Source organism: Electrona antarctica (genome assembly GCF_951216825.1).
Source record: "Electrona antarctica genome assembly, chromosome: 14".
In the NCBI taxonomy this organism is placed as follows: domain Eukaryota; kingdom Metazoa; phylum Chordata; class Actinopteri; order Myctophiformes; family Myctophidae; genus Electrona; species Electrona antarctica.
This window is the reverse complement of record NC_136795.1, coordinates 24,093,294-24,119,494: the sequence shown is the minus strand read 5'-3', so window position 1 is coordinate 24,119,494 and position 26,201 is coordinate 24,093,294. Positions and strand designations below refer to the sequence as shown.

Sequence of the window (26,201 nt, the reverse complement as noted above, 5' to 3'; positions counted from 1 at the left end):
ACGTGCTCGTCCCCGCGGCACTCAGCAGACAGTCAGTCAGGCGGGCACACGCAGCGCGGCCCCGGTCCACACTCAGAGCAGAGAGCAGAGCAGAGCATCAGTCAGTGTTGTGTGTTGTGTAGAGAGAAAGAGAGAGGCAGCAGCCAGCTCCATGTAAAAATACCCATGAAGTTGCCTCAAAGATGGCGGACTTCCTGCCGTCGCGCTCGGTACTCTCGGCGTGCTTCCCCAACTGCCTGCTCACCAGCGGCGAGGCGGAGCAGCTGAGGAAGAGCCGGGAGATCGACAAGTGCCTGGGCCGCGACAAGACCTACGTGAAGCGGCTCGTCAAGATCCTGCTGCTCGGCGCCGGCGAGAGCGGCAAGTCCACCTTCCTGAAGCAGATGCGGATCATCCACGGCCAGGACTTCGACCAGAGGGCCAAGGAGGAGTTCAAAGCCACGATCTATAGTAATGTGATCAAAGGTGAGAGAGAGAGAGGGGGGATCCCCGGGGCCTCCGTTAAAACCTCCCGGGACACGGGGTTAACCCGGTCCTGGGAGGGTTTAACGGAGGCCCCGGGGTTGGGTCGCTGCTTTTGGGAGAGTCGCGAAGCTGCGGGGGGAAGTTGTTAGCAACGCATGCTAACTGGGGGAGTACAGTCGTCCCGTCACTAAGTTGCGTCCCCCCAAAACATGTCGGTTTTTGTCACTTGTTGCTAAAAAATATATATATATACATATTTGTACGAGCTGGCGACGCGTCAGATACATGGCATTTGTCTTTTTTTTTGGATAGCGACAGCTTCGTAGTGCAAAGAGAAAAATGGGTTTAACCGTAAAGTTAGGCTAACGAAGTTGTTGTTGTACCCTAATTGGTGACCCGCTGAATTCTGTGACGCCAGGTGTTGCGTTTCTTGCCATTGTATTGAATTGTTTATTCCGTTTTTTATCTGTGTGTTGAAATTATTCAACACACACTTTTTATTATTGTAAATGTATTTTTAAACTGCCATTTCATTTATGACAGAGCGCATTGAAAATGGGCAACTTTAAGCCCGTTTGAACAGCACAAAGCTCTGGAGTCACAGAATGCAATAGCTCTCCAACTCGGGCGTAACGTTTACTAAGGCTAGCAAGAAACGCCCATGTTTTGTGTTTGTCTACGATGGGGCTGGTGAGGAGAGATGTACACACATGATCTGATGTTTGATTCAAAGACTGTCAAGACATCTTAAGTTCTTCAGATGCTGCTTGCTTATATGAATGATTCTCAGTCTTTGTACTTTCAAGGACCCCCCATTTGTTAAGATTTGATTTGTATTTATTTATTTTTTATCTCTGGGACGGTGGGACCACAATCTTAAAATTCCTTTTGTTTAGAGATTGTCTAGAGATTAACTGGAATGGTTAAGATTAACTTTGTCATTTAACTGGGGAACCCTCTCAATGAGCCCCTGGGGGTCTTTTGACCCCACATTGAGCTGGCTTATACACAGCAAGGTATTAACACAAGTAAACAACTTTTTCCTGAAGCCCAGGGCTGGTTTCGGGACTGGTCAAGGTGTGGTTTCGGCCGGGACGGGTCAAGGTGTGGTTTCGGCCGGGACGGGCCAAGGTGTGGTTTCGGCCGGGACGGGTCAAGGTGTGGTTTCGGCCGGGACTGGTCAAGGTGTGGTTTCGGGACTGGTCAAGGTGTGGTTTTGGGACGGGTCAAGGTGTGGTTTCGGCCGGGACGGGTCAAGTTGTGGATTGATGTGATGATTGAAGTTGCAGGCAGAATACTTTTGTCAACCTAATATTTTTGTCAGGTTTCTGTAAGTAGCTCCTATACATTACATTCTCCTTCACCTTAACACTAATTTGGAGGTTTGCTGTTGGTGATTATAAAGTCATATTTGCTTAAATGATTAGGCTTTGCTTTACTGATGCTACCCAAGTCAATTACTGATGTTTAACTAGCAGCAACCTTCTAGACATCTTCTCGGTGTGCGTGTGAAAGAGTAGGACACACAACTCGCCATGTCATTTAGGCATGGTAACAGTAGTGGATTCTTGCAGGCAAATGTTTTTATTCACAACAAACGCTCATATATGGGAGGTCTGTTTGCCCAAGCTAGAATATGGTGTGATTTATACATTGTGCGGGTGTCAAACACCAAATAGCAGAGATATGCAAACACACATGTCATTCTGCGACGCATTGTGAGCTTGTAGATCTGCTATGTTTCTTGTGTGACACCAACACGACGCAACTTACTGTAACGCAGGCTTTAAAGCTCATCTTGAGCTTTTTGCCTATCAAGTATTCTATGATATATAATTATCTCAGATTCAATTAAAGTTAATGTTTTTTTTTCACTCACAATTTGACTGATTTTATATAGATTGTAAAATTATCCATAATGTCATGTCACTTGTCAGCTGTACGTTCACCTGTCGCACAGGACAGAATTGGAGTTACCTTGTGCTTTGTAATAGGTGGCATGTAGTGTAGTGTCTTGTTGAAAGAGTGGGTTTGGAGCTCTCAGCTGGTTACATTAGTGATGTTTTTGTGCCACAACATAAGTTCCACAGATGTTTAACCCCTTGCAGAACTTTTTTCTTTTTCCTAACAATCAGTTCTATTGAATCAGAGGTACAGTACTTTCTGACATGTTTTAGTATCATTTGAGCTGAGTTTGAGTGTTTCTGCTTGTTTGTAGGTCAGTGTCTCCTGGGGAGTTTCCATGCCAATGATATCATCCAGGATCATACAGAATCATTGAAATCTTACTTTCATTTTCCTGCAGTGTCCCCAATTTACTTTGTTAACTCGCCAGCTAAATGTCTGGTAGACAAAACATTCTACCGGCCAGCGGCCAACATGTTTAATGTTTAATCTGCAATAACACATTATGGTGATGAATAGGACAGATACATAATAAAAACACTGAAAATTATCCTAGTTTTAAATTTAAATGTCACGTTTCTTGATGTACGCAAAAGTGACTGTGTTGGATTGGAGGTTTTGTGGTGTTAAGTTAACTGTCTAAAAGTTTGAGTGCTTCGCAGATATAGTAGCATGGTGTCATGCTGAAGGTACTCAAGGTAGACAAAATGGATTGTGGTCAGTCTTGCAGCACCTGCAACATTTTTGAATCAATTCCATGTTCATTCACTGTATGAGCCACAAAAAGCTGATATTTGGCTGCAAATATTTTGCAAATCTTACTCTACCCTGTCACTGAGCCGTCACTGCTGCTGACACATTTTGTTGCAAATTTGACGTGCATATTGTCATTGTTGGGTGGAAACCACCTATGTCCAAAACTGTTTCTTTTCAGGAAATGTAACGAAATCGTGAAAATAGCCGACCTGCAAGGACGTGTTATGAGCTTGTAGACAGAAATGGTGTCATCATCATATTGTAATGAGAATAAAGGTGGCCTTACACTAGCCGATAATCGGGCATTTTTGACGCTCGGGGGGTGCCCGACTCAATCGGGCACCCCCCGCGCGCGATCGGGATCGGCCCGATCAACATCAAGAATGTTTGATATTTGCTCGGCCCCCGCTCCGATTATCCTGTAGTGTGTGGTGCTGTCAGATTTCAAATGCCCGATTATCGGCTAGTGTAAGGCCACCTTTAGTGAGGGACAATTATAGGAAGAGGTTATGACCTGTAGCCAATTCTAAAATAGCTGTCTAAACCCTAACAGTTTTCTGAAAATCCTATGTTGCTATATATTGTATTATATTATCAACTTATATTATTATAATTATTATTATATTATATTATATTATATATCAGAAGAAACCTTTCTCCTTATTTTAACTATTTTTCCTAAATTATTCCCAAAGTTGCTTCATCATACTACAGCGTGTCACACAAATGCATCAAAAGTAGCAGATCCTCAAACTCGATTTTGAGCTTGTAGATCTGCTACTTTTGAATTTGAATCCTGAAAATTAACAGGTGTCCATCCGACAGAGATGATATATATATATATATATATATATATATATATACATACATACATACATACATACATAACATGGATGCTTTCCCGTTCTTAATGTTATGATGGAAAAAAAAACATAAAAAGTTGAACAATGGTGCTATGAGATTTTCTGCCCGACAGGGACGATGTCCATACTGTTAATGTCTTTCTACTAATTACTGCTCACACTGTCTGTTGACTGTGCTCTAGTGTCGATTGAAAATAAAATTTGAATGAATGACATGGGCTAATTCTCTAGCAATAGTTTACAGCCTGGGAAAATCTAATCTGGGAATACTTGTCTGGTTTAGTTGAAGTGGAACAGATTAGTGTAGAAGAGATTGTTGTAATGAATAAGACTTGTTTATTTCGTCCTATAGACGGGGTATTGGGGCTTACTGGTTCTCAACATGGGGTCCTGGGACCCCCTGACGACCCTTGAGTTCCCTGGGTAGGGCTCAAAATGAACTTTTTTACACTGTAGCACTGGTGCTCCCAATTATGGTGTCAAATAATTGATGTGGTGCAGTCAGTCGCCTCACAGCTAGACAGAGAAGGTCCCGTCCGTGTTCGATTCCCGCTAGGGACGCTGGGGTCGTGTTCTCATCATTGTCATCATCATTGGCGCGGAAAGGGCCTTTCTGTGTGGAGTTGTTCTTCCCATGGCATGTCGAGAATGACAGGAACCCCTTTTGGTGTTTTAAGCATTATGTTATACTTTAGCGATTGAGAGATAGCAGATCTAGAAGCTCATAGTGCGGCATGCTATTTTTGAAAATGTGGCGCAAATCTTTGAATATATTTTCTTTCACAGTGAAGTTTTTAACTCATCTTTGCTTCTGGAGGGGTCTCTGGAACAACATATTTTCAGATGGGGGTCGGCGGCCAATTACATATACGACTGACATAGAAACATGGGTTTTTCAGAAAACAGGATTTAGAAGGCATTTGTAGAATTGTCCTCGGGTCTAAATGGGTTTAAAATGTGTCCTGACTGTCTGTCCCTCATCCATGATCCATATGTTCAGTGAGACAGACATCAAACATGATCTCCATTCTCCAGACAAGGTGATTCCCATCAAATCGCTTCTGATTACCTCTTCTTTGTTCACCTTTATAGCCCATTTGATTAATATAATATAAAATAAATGTAGACAATATGGTGTATGAGGGTGTATATATTGTGTATCTCAATGGGCTCAATTGATTCTGAATGTTTAAAATATTTTCAAAACTCATTTGCTGAAATATTCAGCCGTTAGCAGTAGCACCAAGAGTTACTGCAGCTCAGAAAGGAAGTCATGTTTGTTTCAGCTGACAGTTCCATTTGTGGACTGTTGAAGTTAAATTAACAGTGAAGAACCTTTCAGTCTAGATTGGGGTCCCAGAACAAAAATAATGGTATCAAATGGGGGTGCATGAAACTGTGGGTCCTGGAAAATCACAGACTTACCCAGAAAGTTCCCCCCAGTAACACAATATCGCCTTATTAAAGTAAAGTTCTTGTTCTGCCAGAGCATCTTGTGACCCACGTCCCCCCTCCCCCCACACACACACCAGTTGAGAAATGCTGCTCTAATACGAGTAGATTTAGAATAGGTTTCACAATACAACAGCCAGTGACCCTGGAAGCTGCGGCACACAATGAATTCCCCACATTCAGAGCTGTGATATTCAAATGTCCTCCCGCTGCTCCATTGACTACTTGCACTGTAGTACAGGATCAGCCTGTTTTTCACGTTCGGTGCTGTGGTAATGTGCACCGAGTTGTGGTATCACCGGAAACAACCGCATAGCCCCTAGCCCCCTAGTTTCATGTTCTCCTAGTAGAAACGACCGCATAGCCCCTAGCCCCCTAGTTTATTTATTTTATTTATTTATTTATTTATTTGACAGGGACAATGCTCATTAATCAACATTTCAGTTTTCACTTCCATGTAAATGTGCCAGAGTTAGCCATAAGCTAATTTTCATCTGTAGTCCCTGAGCAGGCTCTTAAAATGGTAGTAAAACTAAACATACAATGACACATATAGTACAATACAATCCAATACAATACAGATAAAAGAAGGACAGAGTGTATAGTGTGCCAGCACACAACACCATGCGTTGATGCCATGTGTGCATGAGTTTCATGTTAATGCAGTATGTAGGGGCATAAAAGTAGGGCTGCAACGATCAATATTTTCTTGGAGATTTTGTTAGATGAATCCGTTAAGGCCTAACAAACGAATAGTTTGGTCTCCGGTTGGCTGTCATTTTTAGTCTGAGTCTGTAGGGAATTTATTTTATTATATATATTTGTTTTATTTATTCGCGGGAAGGATGGGTAGCAAGGAATTTTTTTTTAAGATTATTTCCGACATTCCGAGAGACCCGACCCAGCCAGGCAGACATACATGTGGACTATATAGAAATAATATAACGTATTGACCAATTACCATGTTATGATTAAAGCGTGTGCGAGAGAGAGAGACACAGACAGAGAGAGAGCCTCCCTGCAGGCTGCGCGCTGCAGAAGAGGGTCTAGTCTCTTCTCGTCTCCTCAGTGCATTTAAAATTAACCAAACGGATCATTTGTTTTTTACACACAATCATCAGAGTTTTAGCAGAAGCAGATGCATGTACCGGTCTTGGCTGAATGGAATATTAAGGAGCGACACTCAATGCACTTATAAACAGCTCCTACTTTTCTCTCTTCTTTATCCACGTGTGGGGAATGGGATACACAGGAGAGTTGTCATGGTTGCTTTAAACCTTCTTATATTAATTTGATTTGAGCTTTGCTAGTTTGCTTTCACCTCGTTGAGGTCAACACTGTTGTCGGGATCCGTATATAAAGTATAATTGCACGCCGGTGTTTTCATTCAAATCGGCGCAAGACAAACCAGTACACAGTAACGTCAACTGAACTTACAGTCAGCAGATGGGATCTGCACCCGTCGTGCTCTCCGGGACGGAGAAGCCGACTTTTTTCTCTCGTAAGTAGAGTACGTCGTTAAACAACTCCTCGTTTTGTTGGGCTGCATATTTGAAAAGAGCCGATGTATATAGGCCCTATATACTGTTCGGCTCTTTTAAAATACATTCATAGAAAATGTGAAAGAGTTTGAACATTTTAGCACAAATCTTGTATCTTGTAATAGTCCTAAAAAAGCAGTTTAGTTTACAAAGTTATTGTTGTGAGTGATCACTTTTATTCTATGACAAGACTTTCTATCCCGATGGGAGTGATCTCTTCATCCCCCATTTATCCACACAGGGCACGAGTGATCACTGAATGTTTGATGCGTATGAAAATTATGTAAATCACAGACCTTGACTAAAGACCTGAACTAAAATATGTAGTTAGAATGGTGTTCCTTTCTGTGTGTGTGTGTGTGTGTGTGTGTGTGTGTGTGTGTGTGTGTGTGTGCGTGCGTGCGTGCGCGCGCGCTTCTGATGTTTTTGTGGTGGCCCAAAACCTTACTAGGCCACTCAACCGTAATTCTTTCACTCGAATAGTCTTGAGAAATATTGTCAATAAGTGTTGTTCTGTTGATTGTGAATCCCATAGCCTGGCGGGATTGTCACACTGCATTTGATGTATTACCGTGTGGTGTTCTTGCAAGGAGCTCTGGATTAAGAGCATCTGCTAATAGTATACTAGGGATGAGGGGATCGTTCATCCTATTTGTATTGGATTGAGTGTGACGTCGAAAAAGCCTTTTGTGATGATTGATAATCATTGAATGTTGCTAATTTAATCAGTGTTGTCTGGGGAAGCTTGGAAAAGTGTTCAGTAAAGAATCATGTTGCATCTTTGCTAGCTTTAAGTAGTTTGAACTAATATGTGCATCATTCAGTAGGCCTAATTTGCAATATCGGTATCAATTGATATCGGCCACAATTTCAATATTGTACACATCCCAATCCTATACTTTTCATTGTTCTGTACTTGACTATACATAACTATTTAAGTAAGTATAGTTGTTAGGACCTGACTCTTATCATAAGGAATATTATTTTCGTAAAACAAAAGCTTAGGCACTGGGTGAAAAAAAAGTTTAATAAATAAATTATATATTATAAAATATATATATATATATATAAATTATATATATATATATATATATATATATATATATACTGTACATATATCTTTTGAGAGAATATGTACAGTACATATACATGATCAGCACTAGCAGGTGTGAATCTGTGCAGCTGTAAATGTCCCAGTGAGTGACTCAGTGTAAACAGAGTGTCACACAGTGTGTGTGGCTGTTGGACCTGGAAAAGGTTAATGGCGTTCTTTTTAAGAGCCTCTGCAGGCGTGATGTGTCCAGGATGTAAACAAAGCAAGCTACATGTGGGAGGCAGAGGAACGTCTCCTTTCTCACAGAGAGAAAAACAAATCAATCACACGACCATTGGTTCATGAGTTGGTGGCCATGGAAAAAAAGCTTGTTTTGACCCAAAACACAGTCTGGGAAAATAATTCAGAGATAAATCCCCTTTTCTGAATCCGATAACACTAGGGCCGGTGGAGATTCTGCCTGTAGTATGTCTCCTAGCAACCGAGGATCATTCAGGTGGTGGCGACCAGCGCCCTCTTGTGTTTAACACTGAAAACACAAAGTCTTGTCTTTCTCTGCGTTGGCACCCAGAGCCTTGGCAACAAAAGACGAGACAATTGAAAACATTGTATCATGGTTAAAAGATAATAACATAAGTTGACAAATTAATTCATGAAGTATACTCATTTTTTTATTGGATGATGTACAACGACACTTCAGACGGGTGTGATTTTTGTAATGTTTTTTCGTAAATGATTGCCCTGTTTCATCACACAAGAGGGCCGCATAAAACAGTAGTGAAAATAGAGGGTATGTGTATGTGAAAGCATCATCATACTCTGAAGTTATGCAGTAATGCCTACTAAGTGCCAAAAAACGACTTTCTGGCATTAACAGCCAATACATCAAAAAATAAATTGATTTGCATTAAATTATGTTAAACTCCCTTTGCCACTCACATGAAGAAAGTGAGTGGCGTCACAACCCACAGGTTGAGAACCCCTGCTCTATAGTGTAGATGTAGATCCTTAAGGATCCCACAGGAGAAATGAAGTTTCAGCTTCACCCATGCTTCATGTCTTATCAGATGGTCATGTTGAGCACACCGGGGAGGGGAGCAGTCAGTCGGAGCCTTGCCCAGGGACACTATGGACTGGGTGGGATGGGATGGGATACGGGGGTGAAGCGGTCCTACCCACTCAGACATCATGGCCGCCCTGAGGTTGCGTGTGTGTGTGTGTGTGTGTGTGTGTGTGTGTGGGGTAGGTAAAGACAGCAGGACAGGAGCACTTCACCCCCCTCATGATATGGTACCATTTGTGTCTATATACTCTGTCTCAGAGGAGGGCAGAGACACTTTTTTATTTATTTTGTATTAATGCAAGAACAATGGCTTCTATTTCGGCATGCTAACTTTCCAGGAAGAGAAAGAGCTGTAGTTTCTTTTTTTTGGAATCCCCATCGATGATGTCACTGGTAGGCAGGTTTTTGAACTGTCCACAGCCCTCTAATGAGACATGAGTCAAAAACAGACATCTTATAATTACCATTTGTGAGGATCAATTCTAAGATATGGTTGAATTTCTTTTTTTTTAAGGATGAAGTCAGTTGTTTTTTGTCTAAAGCGTCATGGTGTGAGGACAAGGCTTGTACAGTATGCAAAGACAAGACAGCTTTGTTAGCACTTCAGTCTTCAGCTATTGTATTCAGTGGTCAGAGCTATCTGTGTTGATGCACTGCTTTTTGTCTTACATTTGAATTTGGGGCTGAACAGTAAGGATGGGATCCTTTCCAGTTCCTTAACACCTTGAACGCCGGTTACCATAGTAGGTGGAAAGTGCCAGAGAAATAGACGAAATAAGAAAATAGAAAAGCCGTGTTTTGGTTTTTTGATAACCAATGTTTTGCTAAGCATCACGGACGTATTTTAGCGTCCGATCCATTGTATGTTTTAGCAGCAGCTCAAATTAATGTTTTATTAAACTCAGAACATGGTACTTTATCCTATTATGAGCTGCACGCGTGAACGGAGGATTTCGGACTTTGGCTGTTCCTTCAATGGATGCTAGCGGTGGCTAGTGACAAAGCTAAAATAAAGTCATTTTTTAAAAACTCTGGATTAACGCTCATTTATCAAATCTTAACTTTTCGTAGTTATGGGTCCATTTGGTTGCATTTCTTTTGTACACACAAGAGTTACGGTGGTCCTTTGAGAACCTGACAGTGTGACGAACCGGTTCCGGAAACTGTTCCAAATGTGACGGAACCCTCAATGTTCGATCTGCTTCCTCCAGTTCCTCCGGATCGCAAAGCCGCTGAACAGTGTCATAAACTAGCATAAAATGTGGCATCAATATCTAACTTTCATTTATATAGGATAGGAGTGACAAAATGAATCTGACCTTAATCTAATTGACTTGCTCATCATTCCCTCATTAGTTTGTGTGACTTAAACATCTTGCCTCTGGAGCAATAAGCTCTGATCTGTTATGGTTGTAAGGCTAACCAGTTGGAAGTTGAGTCATTGTTTTAAATGGATCGAACCATTACTTGTATCACCCTGCCTGTCTGTCTGTTCATCTGTCTGTTAAAATATGAACTGGAGAACAGATGGCAAACGTTCATAAAACTTATCAGCCTACCTACTTTCTAGTTATTTTTTAACTCTGCAAGAAACAGATACAATCTCATAGAGTTCAAAAGAACAGAGACACCTTTTAATACAACAAACACATAGTTATACAGTAGGCTAATGCTTATAGTAAGTAAACTATAGCCATATGATGTTATTGTGTATCACTCCACGTCTCTCTCTCCCTCTCCATCTCTGATGTTCTAAATGTGTTAATATAACATCACAATCATTGCGACTACTTTATCCATTTATACGTTGGCTATTCAAAAATAGCAGATCTACAAGCTCGCAGCACAGACCGATACTTTTGAAAATATCATGTTTGGAACATTTTTTATAAATTGGTTTTAACGCAAATCTTTTCTTCTGGAAGGTTCCCTGGCACAACACATTTTCAGAGAGGGGTCCGTGGCAAAATACATTTCAATTTGGGGATGCCTTGACGTGAAAAAGTTTGAGAACCACTGCTCTAGTCAACAAACAAATGGTCAATAGTCTTCATCCTCGTCCTCTTCTTCTCTTCCTCCAGGTGTCCGGGTGCTGGTGGACGCCAGGGAAAAGCTGTGCATCCCGTGGGGCAACCCGTCCAACCAGCGGCACGGGGACACCATGATGGCGTTCGACACTCGCTCGGCCATGATGGCGCACGGCATGGTGGAGAGCAAGGTCTTCCAGCACTACCTGCCCTCCATCCGCGCCCTGTGGGCCGACAGCGGCATCCAGAACGCCTACGACCGCCGCAGGGAGTTCCAGCTGGTGAGTGTGTGTGTGTGTGTGTGTGTGTGTGTGTCTGTCTGTGCACACACAAGTTACTGATCTGCACCTGAAAACAGTGCTCCCAGCATTAGAAATATTATCCGGACTAAATGATCCTGACATCACTGTGAGGGTGCAGACATTTGACCCCAATGTCTTGACATTATTTTACTGTTTATTAACTTACTTGCCATTAATCGTTTTGTACCTGATTGCCTGCTCCAACTATATGCAACTACACACTGGCCCCCATAGCCCACAGTAAAACTACACACTGGCCCCCATAGCCCACAGTAAAACTACACACTGGCCCCCATAGCCCACAGTAAAACTACACACTGGCCCCCATAGCCCACAGTAAAACTACACACTGGCCCCCATAGCCCACAGTAAAATTGAAGCCTAATTTTGATACTAACGCTTAACGCCATTGCCGTTGATTAATGGCAATTGCGCTTTTATAGTGCATTCGATCGATCGAGCCATAACTTGCCATAGCTACTTACATTAGCCGGTTAGCTAGCTATGTTGTTAGCACAGCACTGGATTGTCCTTCTTAGATCGTCGTCGCCATAATAATCCATTCTATCCATTTCTTTCAATCGCCTGTATCTCCTACTCCTTGTCCCAGATGGCATTTTGGTCAAAACAGCTTTTCTTTGACGGCACAAAGCCGGGGATGTGGAGCTCTCCAGAGCCCCGGTTTGGATTCACATTGTAAACAAGGCCTGTCTCGGCTCCGTTGAGCGTCCTAGGATAATCTACTTCCGGTAGACTGGAACTGTGGCTTTTCAAAATAAGAGCTCGACTGGAAGAAATGCTGGCGTGAATTAGATCCTAATTTTTCAATAAATGCTAGCGCTGAAACGGTTAACTTTGGGGAAAGTGAAAAATCTGCATAGTCACTCACTGCACGTGGCCGTAGTTTCACATCGATTAGTCAACCCACTGAGGAGAGAAAATAGACGTGAATAGATGAGGGAGGGACGGGAGTTCAGTTCAATATAGAAATATGATCATCTGTCGTTGCCTGGGAAAATCAGTCCCTTCATATGCTAATGATCAGTGCCCATGTGCAAGTTCAGAATGATTGGTCAACCCACTGAGGGTTGACCATTATTTATTATTTATTCGATTACTGTTTTTAAGGTCTCTGACCCAAACAGTTAGCAGCAACAATGCATAAATAAGAATTGATGAATGAATGAATTCTATTTATATAGCACCTTTCCAAACATATAGTTACAAAGTGCTTTACAGACGGGTTAAAAACAACAATCATAAACATCAAGAGCATCAGAAACAACAAAACAAGAGTGAGAGTGATGTATGTGTCAGTTCTGCTGTTATGATGTCACAGACACTTATTTTTTTTTACCCTTCCCTGCGGTGTCTGGTCCGGGGTTCAAATCCCAAGCGGTCTAAGGGGTGTGTTGTGTTCTGTAAGCGGAGTCATCTAGACCTCATGACGCATGGTCAGGGAGGTGACATCAGCAGACAGCATGGCTGTGACGGTCACACCGGAGTCTCACTTCTGCTAAAATATCAGTCTCACTTCCACAACACTTTGCCTTTCTCACGTACATGATGTGTGTTGAAGCTCGGAGAGTGTCACGCGTGAAGGCATTGATTACAGCACACTGTGAGGACTGCCGGGAAGTAAATAACATTCCCTTAATGCTGTGCTGCTGCTGACAGCTGTCTCCCGGTCACAACGACCACACCAGCTAATTGGTGACGATCCAAAATGTGTGTGTGTGTATTGCACCAAGGTCAGTGTTGCAGATGGACAAAGTTGTAAAACCCTGGGGGGGGGGGGGGGGGGGGGACGTAACAACTACCTTTATTTGTAGTTGTTACGTCCCCACCAAAGAGGTCCAGGTGTTATTTTGTGCAAAAGCCCTCAATGAATTGCATTGAATTGAATGGGGCTATGGGGTGTTATGCTAATTCGCTATTTCGCTAATATTCTTTGTATATACCCAATCCCCATTGAGGGCTTATATATGGGGAAATAGCCAATAATGCACTTTTGCACAAAATAACACCTGGACATTTTTGTTGGACGTAACAACTACAAATAAAGGTAAGAAAGCCTTCTAGCATGGAATTCTCCTTTAAGAAAGAGGCATTGTGTAAATAGACGATCTACAAGCTCACAACACCTTGCAGTGCGAGGAGTTGTGAGCTTGTAGTTTGGCTATTTTCACAGCACTTATCTATGGAACCGAGTCAGCCTGAAAAGTTTGGGAACCTAGGTTGGGGCTTTTGTGCACATTTGTTGCTCAGTGTTGTCTCTGCAATGTCATGTCTGTCCTCTCCTCGTCAACTTGTTCCTATTTCACCCATTAAAGGGGAGGCGTCCAAAGGCGTCCCGTAGCATGGAATGAGTTAGATATTATCAGAAGTAGATATTTGAGTTAAAATATGTATATATTCAAAAGATTTGTACAATTAGAAGATCTACAAGCTCATAGTGTGCTGCAGAGTGACTCACTATGACTCACTTCATGCATCAAGAATAGCCTGGCTTGAAGATCTGCTATTTTCGATGCGTGTGTGTGTGTTCATTCATCTGTTTGTGTTCATAAGTTAAGCGAGCCTCTGATAATGCCTGCATCTGTTCTATATGCCTGGCCTCTGTTCCTTGTCATGTGTGTGTGTGTGTGTGTGGTGTACTAATATATTACTATATGTGTAAGGACCAAATGTCCTTGCAAAAAAAAAATATATATATATATATATACATGACTGAGGCCCATTTTCCTGGTCCTCAAAAAAAATAAAACTTCTGGTTGGGTTTAGGTTTAAGATCAGGCATTTCGAGGTTAGGTTTAGGGGGTTGTGGGTTAGAGTTTTCTGCAAGCTCACACACCGCGTCGCAGAGCGACACATTGTGAGCTCGTAGATCTGCTTTTTTCCAGCTATTTTCTTTGGCCTATTTTCAGGTATTTATTTTTGATGTCCTCACTAGTATAGAAACACAAACCTGTGTGTGATCTTAAATGTTGCGTGTGAGAGAGAGTGATTCACCTCAGCCATGCTCTCGGTTGACGGGAAGTGGCTTTGGGTCGTGGTGACTCTAGCTGCTACTCAGTAGCAGGGATGGCCGTAAGGGCATTTTCTTTTGTATACATTTTACAGAGTTGGCACTTGGCAGTAGTATTTTCACATTCATACAACTTGGACACAGCAGCTGTATCATATCCTTGACTTCGGCAGTTCGGCATCTCCATTTTTGTACCTTTATTCTTAAATCAGTGGTTTTCAACCAGTGGTCCGGGGACCACCAGTGGTCCTTGAGGGGGTTCCAGGTGGTCCCCAGCTAAATGATGGAGAGTTGGTAACCAAATTGATCCTTAAAGATCTTTCATTCTTGAGATTGTATAGTGAAACCAAATAGACCCTTACGGGTCCATCCATGTTGTTTCATTGTACGCTCTCAAGAGTTAAATTATTGTTAAACATCTGCATTAATATAATCTACAAGATCAACATCAATACAGCATGGATAGTGGGAAAAATATAGTTTAGGTTAGGGTCTGAGAGGCTAAATCTCATCAAATGGTGGTCTGTGGCTCAAACAATGAATAAATACTGGGCCTTGATATGAAAAGGGTTGAAAACCACTGTCCTAAATGATTTCCCTGTAGTGTGTAGAGTGTCTTATCAATATTGAACCAATGAAGAAAAGTATTAAAGAATCTAATGCCATTCTATCCAATAACTAGTGGTACAGGTGAAATATTACCTAACTCCATCCAGAGCGCACCGCAGCTCAGAGCATGCACGCTGGGTCTTACGCTAGTTCGCCTTTTTTTACGGCAGCTTACGGCAAATTATTTTGGGGGGTTACAGGCTGAAAAGTTTGGCAACCCATGAGCTACGGTTTCGGAGAAAATCCTTTTGTTTTATGTTAAATGATGAGCCATTACAAAGAGGAAGTGAAACTTACCTGGGGGTTTACATGCCTTAAAATGCTGCTGCATTTGTGGTAAGTTTCACTGAGGTTGCTACTGCCAGCAGCATTGGATATCATTTGATACATTTTGAATCTTCATTCAAATTCAACAAGATGAATGATTCAGATTCAACAAGATGAACTGAGGTTAACAGTTAATATGGTGGCGCCGCTCTTGGCCAGTCTAGTGCACTGTTTCACAAATTCCATAAATTGGAAAGCAAATGTTTAAGTAGTAGTGAAAATAGCTGATCTTCAAGCTCACAAGCTCACTGAGCTTGTAGATCTGGTATTGTAGATCCAGGGCAAACATCTAATTTCTTTTTTGGGTCTTGAGCCTAGTGCACAATGGCAGAAAATGCAGCTCCCCACATTAAAATGAAGCCCTTTAGAACTAAATATTTTAAATCTAAAAACTGTCAATGGTCACAATGTGAGCTTGTAGAATGGCTTTTTGAATGTTAAAATGGCATAACAAAGGTCAAGTTATCTGTATATTACCCAGCTGTAGAAATAACCACACATATATGAGAAATCTGTAATAGAGGGTTTAAAGTGAATGGAACATCGAGTTGCAAATCGAGTGGCAAAGCAACAGTCAAAGTGAGTTTAACATTGTTTAATGTTGTTTAATGCAATCAGATAGGACTTTTCTGTTTGGATGTTTGGGCTGTCAAGGCCAGAAAGTAGTTTTTTGCCACTCTGTAGTTATTCTTGCATAACTTCCGGGTTTGATGATGATGTCACACGCATACATTTGAATTAATTCATTTGTGACATTAAAAGTATAAAATGTTTGAGAACCACTGGTTACAACACTTTAGAAACCAGTCCCCAAAAAACTGCAAACCTCAACCAAGCGACTTTACAGAAACTTTACAATTCGCAAACTTGGCAACACTGGTTGTACATGTGCAGTTCCATGTATACACTGTATAACTGTTTGTTTGGTTCATATCTCGTTCCATGGCTCTAACAGGGTTTCCCTCTCTGTTTCTCAGGGGGAGTCGGTCAAGTATTTCCTGGACAATTTGGACAAGCTCGGGCAGTCGGTAAGTTCCCCCCAGCCATCACCAATGACACTGATAATCATTCTATAACAAAAACCTTTGTCGTTTAGTCTTAGTCAACAAGATTAACACTGAAAAGGATGAAGTTCAATGAATGAGTGTGAGATAGATGAGAGAAATACAGTCGAGAGAGAGAGAGAGAATGTTGTTTTTTGTGCTCTTGTCTTGCCTTTGATTGTCACAGTAGAGAGAGACAGAGACTATACAGTACATTTACTTAGATACTGGACTTTTACTTTACTAGAGTATTTTCTATACTTTTACTTCTACTCCACTACATTTCAGAGGCAAATAGTACTTTTACTTAGCCCCTAACTGCTCGCAATGCAACACATTGTTGTGAGCTTGTAGATCGTCTTATTTCATTTTACACAAGTCTTGTAGGGGACATAAATACGTTTTAGAATCACTGGACTAGAATAGGGCTTGTGTCTGTCTGTCGGGTCTGTCTCCAGTCCAGACCTAATCTTACAAACGGCCACATTTGTTGTGCACACCGCCAATAAGTAAACATTCTGACTTTAGAAGTCAGTAGGCGGTTGGTTCAGGAAGAAACCTTTTTGCCCATGCGTAACGTCATTAGATGTTGGTCATGTCACTGATGTCGTTTTCCATGCAGGCGTGACGGATGTAATGTCCCCGTGTCTGGAATGTCAGGAATGTGTCCCCTTTGTATAACAGCCAGCGCACTGACTGACATGCTTCAGCCAGGAGTTTTTAAGTGTGATGGGGATGTGACGGAATAGTCATGCTGGGGTTCAAGTGGTTACTACTGTTGAAAACTTTCCAAAATTGCAAAAATGTAGAAGCTCCCAACAAGCTCACAATGCGTTGCTTGTAAACTCCCCCGTGCTCAAAACGAGAGGCTACCAATAGACCCATATTGGGGGATTTTGAAGAATGTTTGGGGGACGCTTCCCACACGTTTAGCTGTGTTGCTCATTCAACGATTGCACGAGCCTTACAAGTTACACCTCAATGTAAAGGTTAAGTTTAAGTTTCCAAACCTTTTGTGAGGAGTTTTCACGCAGCGCCATCGTACAACAAAGTATGAAATGGGGCTTAAGCGGGTGATGCTGCCTGATCTCCACACACACACACACACACACACACACACACACACACACACACACAGGACACACTCCGTAGCACCACCCCCTGTCTGTTTATGTGCTCCGGTATGTGAGATATGCAATGGAATGGAATGGGGACATTCCATGTGAAGTGACTACTATGGGAAGTATCCCTGCATGCTTAGGCATGCAAATCTCCCTTTGCATCTTATTTATTCTGATTCATAACTTTTCAGGATTAAATGAAAAGGTGAGCAAGCTTGGAGCTTGTGGATCTGCTAATTGTAATGCTTTGTGTGATGCTGCTGTAATATAATCAAATAGGGAGGTAATTTACGGAACAACGCAAAAATGTTTTAATATGGAGATTAGAGGTTTCTCCCGTACAGCAACAATATACAGGTTGTAAATAAGTTGACACATTGTTAGGCCTGTGGGGCCCCTACAGCGGTGCCCGTGGGGCCTCTACAGCGGTGCCCGTGGAGCCTCTACAGCGGTGCCCGTGGAGCCTCTACAGCGGTGCCCGTGGGGCCCCTACAGCGGTGCCCGTGGGGCCTCTACAGCGGTGCCCGTGGGGCCCCTACAGCGGTGCCCGTGGGGCCCCTACAGCGGTGCCCGTGGGGCCTCTACAGCGGTGCCCGTGGGGCCCCTACAGCGGTGCCCGTGGGGCCTCTACAGCGGTGCCCGTGGGGCCCCTACAGCGGTGCCCGTGGGGCCTCTACAGCGGTGCCCGTGGGGCCTCTACAGCGGTGCCCGTGGGGCCTCTACAGCGGTGCCCGTGGGGCCTCTACAGCGGTGCCCGTGGGGCCTCTACAGCGGTGCCCGTGGGGCCTCTACAGCGGTGCCCGTGGGGCCCCTACAGCGGTGCCCGTGGGGCCTCTACAGCGGTGCCCGTGGGGCCTCTACAGCGGTGCCCGTTGGGCACTGGCCTACTTGGAACAATGCAAGTTGGAAATGCATGCCCCACCCAGATATTTTGTCTGTGTCCCTTATATGCCCATACAGTATATGGAGTTCTTTGTCAGGCATGCCCAAATATGGAGTCTATGCAGACGTCAGAATGATGTCAGAACAGGCCAGCTCCATATATGGACACTGGGCAGGGGTCCTGTCCAGACCCTGGGCAGAGGCCTTTTTGGGGCGGTTCTGGTCAACCGTGGGTCCGACCGACTCAACACCGGCCACTGCACCCCCTGTGGTGGTGTGGAACGTGTGTCGAATTTGAAGTTGGTGGCGTGAATGGTTCTCGAGTTACGTGGATTACACACGTACGTACAGACAGAGACTTGGTGCATTTAAAGATAGATGGATAATTAATTAGTATGGACTTAGATGGTTAATCGTCTCAATTGCTTGGTTTAGAAATGGGTTCACATTTAGTAAGAGATTCAGGAAGGTTAGAGTTGAGATAAAAAAAAGAGGTTAGGTTTAGGTTGTTGGGGGTTCGGGTTTCCCCGAGTTTTAGGTTTAGGGTTTTGGGGGGTTTGGGGGTTTCGAGTTGATTGTGTGGTGATGTCACGGACTGAAAAATAGCTGATCTACGCGTTTGATCAGCTATGTTTCTGCTGTTCTCAGATATTTTCAGTGCCATCCTAAAATGTGTATTGTGTGTGTGCAGGACTACCTGCCCAGTCAGCAGGACATTCTGCTGGCCAGGAAGCCCACCAAGGGCATCCACGAGTACGACTTTGAGATCAAGAACGTCCCCTTCAAGATGGTAGACGTGGGGGGCCAGCGCTCCGAGAGGCGCCGCTGGTTCGAGTGCTTCGACTCGGTCACCTCCATCCTGTTCCTGGTGTCCTCCTCAGAGTACGACCAGGTGAGTGCACACGCACGGGCGCGCGCATATTACGCATGCAATTTTATGAATTTCTTCTTTGATTTTTTTGTTATTTTTATCCCTAACCTGAAAGCCTAAGACTATTATACCATTATACTATTATGTTACAATATGATTGAAGAACCAGTCAGATTGAAAAAGGTGCAGTCGTTTTAACTGACGGAGGCGTGCCGTGGGGGAGCACAGCAGTTGAACTCGAAGAAAACAAGCACACCTTTTTCAATCTGACTAGTTTTCCAATCATACTGTGACATATACACTATGCTTATTTGAAAATGGCAGGTCTATAAGCTCATAATACTCCACACTGCGATTGTAGATCTGCTGTTATTGATTTAATTGTATTACTGACATTGAACATAACAAATAGATTTCCGTTTGCCTTTTCAGCTTTGTAAACAAAAATTGCACAGGGTAGATATGACTAATAACTTACATTTATTTTACAAATTAATTACTGACAATGACTGGTGCTAATAATCTAAATAATATTTTACTCAAAATGTCTTTTGAGCTTGTAGAGCAGCTATTGAGAATTATTTTTTAAACAGTTTGAAAATCTATGAATATTTGAACATGGAAACGATTATGATGATTATGCCCAATAATTGTGATATCAAATAATTGTGATTTGGCGATAATGTACTAATTGTGACAGGCCAGGCATTAGATTCAAAGCACTCCACCACTCAAAAAATCGCTTTGTGTGGACAAAGTGAAATCAGTGGTTCTCAATCAGTGGTCCAGGGACCACCAGTTTTTGAGGGGGTTCTAGTTCGTCCCCAGCTAAATGGAGAGTTGGTAGCCAAATGGACCCATATAGACAGCGGTGCACACAAGCGGTGCGCCAGTGCGCATGCGTCGTCAAAACGCTTGGTGCGCGGTAGATCAAAGGCATGCGAGCGCATTTGCGCACCAACAGCTGAGTTCCTCAAAAGGAACTCAAATGAGATGTTAACATCCTGTAAGTAGACTTAGAAATAAAACTAGTGTTGACTAATCATTACAAGTAGCTCTTATTTTGATAAAGAAGTCAGAGGACAGGAAGTCTGTTTCAGTTGTAAACAAGCTACGATGACGAGCTACAATGACAACGGAAAGGGAAAGTTATTGTGAGCTCAGCTGTAAACCACGTTAGCGACCATAATATGAAAACTATGTCACTTAACCCATTTAGGCCTGACGTCAAAATAAAAAAAACGTTCGCTCTGAAAGAATATATATTCAAAGATTTGTGCCGCATTTTTATGATATTTCAAAAATAGCAGACCTACAAGCTCAGGTGGCTCGCTATGAGCTTGTAGATCTGCTATTTTTCAATAGCTAAAGTGTAACATAATGCTTAGTTAAAACACCAAAAGGGGTTCCCGTCCAGAATGGGTTAAGCAATGCAGGTTACACACGCTGGAATTAAACATGGAACCCCCCCCCCCCCCCCCCCCGCGCGCTGTGCGCACCAAACTACATGGCCAGGTGCTCCTTTGAGTACTAGCCCAAAATAATAATGGGCACCCCTGCATATAGATCTAAACTCTTAAGAGTGTAAAATGAAACCAAAAGAAGAATCTTTATTTTGATCAATGTTTGCCTGTTATCTCTCCTATGGTACCGCATCAATACAGCATGGAATTGTGGACAAAATCTTATTCGATATAACGATAAAATATTCTACGTTTTATTTGGGTTTGAGAGGCTAAATCTCATCAAATCGTAGTCTGTGGCTCAAATGCCGAATAAATCATGGGCCTTGATTTGAAAAGGGTTGAAATCCCCCTGGCCTAAATGTAACTGTCCCACCCTTCAGGTGCTGATGGAGGACCGGCAGACCAACCGCCTCAGCGAGTCGCTCAACATCTTCGAGACCATCGTCAACAACCGGGTGTTCGGCAACGTCTCCATCATCCTCTTCCTCAACAAGACGGACCTGCTCGCCGACAAGGTGAAGCAGGTGTCCGTCCGGGACTACTTCCCCGAGTTCGCCGGCGACGCGGCCAGCCTCGCCGACGTGCAGCGCTTCCTGGTGGAGTGCTTCCGGGGCAAGCGGCGCGAGCAGCAGCAGAAGCCGCTCTACCACCACTTCACCACGGCCATCAACACGGAGAACATTCGCCTGGTGTTCCGCGACGTCAAGGACACCATCCTGCATGACAACCTCAAGCAGCTCATGCTGCAGTGAGAGGAGGAGGGGGGCAGGGATGGACGTGGGGAGGAGGGGGGAGAGTTTAAAACTCTTTATCTCACAGTGCAGCTCTTGCTCGGATCGTTTGGCTGGTCTAGCCTAATCTATGCTCGACAAGAGTAGTAAACCTACAAGCACGGAATGGGTCGCATTCGCGACCCATTGCGTGCTTGTAGACCGGCTATTTTTGAAGCATGAAAGGGCTCAAAATGCATCACGCCTTTGCAGAGCGAACCCACAGAACTTTCCGCCTCCTCTCCGCCTTGTCGATCTCCACACTGTGACTTGTAAAAGGGGCGACCTGCAGGCGCCGGACTAAAACGCGGCGTCGACTCTGTAACCACTGTAAATGATCTCCCACCATCTCCCACTCCCTTTTTTCTTTGCTCCTCGGCTCCACCCTGGAGTGTTCTGTTTGGAAGAAGAATCCATCCCTGGGGTTTTTGTGTCTTCTCCTACCCACAACCGTCACCCAACGCTCCTGTCCCCCTCTCTCCCCCCAATGCTGCTCTGACCACTGTTGGAGGTGGAGGTAGGTGGAGTAGAGACGCTCGTATGTGGAGAAGGGTGGTGTCACGTGACCATTGAAACTCACACAGACTAAAGTACGCTGAGCCGTCATGGCCGCTGGCCCTCTCGCTTCGAGGAGTTTTGTTTCTTGTTTTCAATTTTTTATTATACACGTCTTGCCTTTCTCCTGACATGGCTTGCCACGGAGAGATTCTTCTAAAAGTAAAAAAAAGAAAAAGAAATTCACACCCGCGTCCCTCCTCTCCACTCGGTCCACGGGGCCGCGACTCAAGGCGGGAGGGTACTTAGAAAGACGCAAGAGGACTTTATACAACACTGTAACTAATCCTTAATCCACGATTGAGCCTTCTTTAACGCTGCCTAATTAGTGACCCGGGGCTAACACACACACACACACACACACACAATGCTAAAAGTCTCCCATTGATAACGAACTCCAGCTCTGAAGGGAAATTCGTGCCAGGCTTAACGTCTAGTTTTGTAATCGTTTTGTTTATTTGGATCAACTTTCTTTTAGAATTATGTTTCACCCCCGGTTTTTGTTACAATAATAGATGTATAGATGAATTTACTAAACATTTTTCACTTAGGCGTTTTGCAATTGCTCCTAGACACTGTTACAGTTTGCTGGGGGGGATGCTTGCACACGCACACACACAAACAACCACACGCACACACACAAACAACCACACACACACACACACACAAACAACCACACGCACACACACTTAAGACCACTTGCAAAAATGCTGTAGCTCTTGCAAGAGCTAAGAGTGATACAGTGTTTGTTTTTGGTTTCGTTTTTTGGTTTTATTTTTATATATTGTTTGCCAATTCTCAGGGCACGTTGTGGACCACTTCTTTATCATTTTGAATTAACAATATTAATGTGCCTGTAGTAGGTCTCTCTCACACTGCTTAGCAGTCTCTAGCCTTTCGCAGCCGACCTGTTGAGTCCAACGCCTCATACTATACTATACTTGTATGATGGCGTTGCGTGTCGTAAATACTAGATCTATTGCAACGCATTGTGAGCTTGTAGATCTGCTATTTTCAGGCACGCGGCATTATCGCACGACGGAGTATAACGTATTAGCCTATACGGCCTATACAAAACAAAAGCTCCTTGTTTCCTTTGTTCCCTGCTTCGGTCTGCCAGGATCTTTGGTTTTCTGGCTTGTGTTTTTCTAAAGGACAAAAAAGGTACCTGTTCTCCTCCTGCCCCCAAGCCTCCCGTTCTTGTTGCGATCTCCCTCTCGTAACTGAAGACAAAAAAAGGGATAGACACCGCTGCCATAGTAGTACTAGTAGCCAGCTAGTACTACAAGTAGTACTTGGTAGCATTAGCCAATGTCTGACTAATAGCCAATGTATGACCGACCGGGCCGCCCAGTGTCCGTTTGGTTATATGGTGACGTGACAGTTTGTAGATTTGTACAGAGCGTGCTAAATTGGTGCTTCAGCAAGAAAGTGTCTATGCCAATTTAAGATTTTAACAATTCGGGTTCCTTAACGATTCCCTCTTAACGGTCCGATTTATTAACGATTCCTACAGGGGCTTCCAAGTTCCAAATGGACCCTTACAGGTCTGTAACTCTTGAGTCCATTTGCTTCCGCTTGTACACTGAGTTATGGTGGTCCTTGAAATTATTGTAATTGTAAATAGCAGACGTGAAGTCCCGCAGCTCGTGACAGTGGTAAACCGAGCGAAGCTCCCGGTGTGCCGACATTTCACCAAAGCATAAATAAATCCAGCTTTTCTCTCCTCTGACCCCCCCCCCCATGCATAATGTACAGTATATGTTCTGTGTCTCGTGTTTAGTACACGGTTCTTTTGTTTTCTCTTATATATCGGCGCTGTCGGGCGGAAACCTTGTACGTCCTAAACGGTTACTATTCAGAAAATATAGGGAAAATAACCTTTATTTCAATGGAGTTATTATTTAGTCACAAGCGCTTATTAATACTTTTAATTCGTTAACAATTTACAAAGTGCACTGACTACACTTAACCACTTTCAGCCTGATCTCCCTATATTGGGCAAATAAGCCAAAATGCTCGAAAATAGCCGAAAATCTGCTCACGACACGTTGTGAGCTTGTAGATGAGCATTGCTAGTTGCTACTATATAGTATAGGGCATTAATTTCTGAAAAAGATGGAATATGGAGATGCAAGGTTTCTGCAAATCACAAATCACGTCAAATGAAATCAGGTGTGAGCTGCCTCCCACCCTCTTGATGTGCAGATTTGACGGTGATACACCGCCATGCGTTGGTTTTGTGTAACGGTGGGCGGGGTCTCGAGGGGTTCAGTGTGGCGGGGGGTGGCTCAGAAAATGTCATTCTGCCATAATCCTGAAGTGGTGTTCTGTTTGAACCACCTAAAAACCCTATCGAGTTGACTCTTGGCTGTAGTCTCCCAGGGCTCTGTACTAGATCTGCTGTTATTTCCCTCTTCACTGAATCCCTTCAGAAAATAGCAGATCTACAAGCTCACACGTAGCCTGTGTAGTCAGTAGTGACAGTAGCGAGTTGATATTCATATCTGAATATCTGTCGCTGATTGAATGTTTCTGCAGAGATGTTTGGGTCAGTTGTGATTGTGACTGGTTGAGAAGTAATATTTCTATTTTCTATGTTTGGTCCCAGAATGTGTATGCTAAGTTTCAAGTGGTTAATCAACTTAGGAAATGTATGTATCGCTGAGCCTCTGAATCTGTGGTAGAAAACACTGAAGTGTTCTGGAATGTAATCCATGCTGCGTTGCTTGGAAACATTTGACAGGAGTGGGTCTTGGTAAAGCAGTGGATCCCATTCCCTACACATCTTCATATTAGAGTGGATATAGCATGAATTTCAGTTTGTTAAATGTTCAAATGTAAAGTTTAGGATCAGTGTTTAGCTCACAGTAAGAGTTAAAAGGAGGCTAGTACATAACGATGATGGAAACCCCTGCCCCCCACAGCACAGAATCACATCACAGATAGCCACACTGAGCTTGTAGATCGACTATTTCAGCCCGAATATATGCCCCGGAAAAGCGACACTATGGTTTAAGTCGGTGGATGAAAATCCTCCCGAAATCACGGCGTCTGCACAGTTAACTCAGAAGAAAACGGTTGACAAAGTCTTCTGTCCCTTCAGCCCGACGTCGGCCTCAAAGGCGCGTCTGTGCGCCAACAGTCTGTCCGTTGTGTGTGTGTGTGTGTGTGTGTGTGTGTGTGTGTGTGTGTGTGTGTGTGTGTGTGTGTGTGTGTGTGTGTGTGTGTGTGTGTGTGTGTGTGTGTGTGTGTGTGTGTGTGTGTGTGTGTGTGTGTGTGTGTGTGTGTGTGTGTGTGTGTGTGTGTGTGTGTGTGTGTGCGTGTGCGATCTTTGTCTGCACTCAGACTTTGCGTCATGCCAGCGTCTTTTGGCCGGAGGCCCACAGCCCGGGCTCCAAAAAGAATACAGCCAGCATTACATCCACTATGTGGTGCTGACTGGTCCCACTGTCTCCCCACACACACACACACACCCCACAGTTGGCCCGCACTCTGTAATTGCTGTTGTCAGTGCTGAACAAGCAGGGTTTTTGAAAATGCACGCAGGCATCGTAACGTTACATAACTGCCGACCGGGCACATTTTGAAGTCATGTCCCAGAGACACTGTATGCACCGTTATACGTGTGTGAGTTTTCATTCAGCTCTTGACGGTGTAGAAATGCCCCACCACTATACCACCATGTACACTTTAAAGGGCACGGTGGGACCCCCAACAGGAAGGCTCAAGCACTTCCATCTTTCCAACACCTATGATATGCACAAGATGTTTCATACTCCCATCGTAATAGTGTTTTCTTTCAAAATAGCTGATCTGCAAGCTCACAGGGCGTTCCGACGGGCCACGTTATGAGCTTGTAGATTGGCTATTTTGATTGTGCTGCTCCACCTGCTCCGAACCAGTATTTTCTCGTACCAATGGACCCCGAGGCTCAAAATGAGGTTGTGAGTTGTTCAGTTTTAACAGCGGAATTCTGTGTTATTTAACGTTTTTTGAGTCCTGACTGCACATTGACACCAACATTTGGATCCGTAGTGTGAAACCATCTTGCTGCTCTTGAAGCGTTTGTTCCTCGACTGCCAGAGTTTTAAAATGTGT

General features: G+C 43.6%; 1 protein-coding gene across 1 annotated transcript; it reads left to right on the top strand.

Annotated features, from left to right (window-relative positions):
• Nucleotides 1-55: 55 nt before the first annotated feature.
• gna13b (guanine nucleotide binding protein (G protein), alpha 13b) lies at nt 56-26,201 on the top strand. Its single transcript, XM_079519694.1, has 5 exons — nt 56-465; nt 11,181-11,407; nt 16,370-16,420; nt 19,130-19,330; nt 21,156-26,201. Exons 1-5 carry the CDS (start codon nt 183-185, stop codon nt 21,525-21,527), a joined length of 1,134 nt encoding a protein of 377 aa, XP_079375820.1. The 5' UTR covers nt 56-182; the 3' UTR covers nt 21,528-26,201.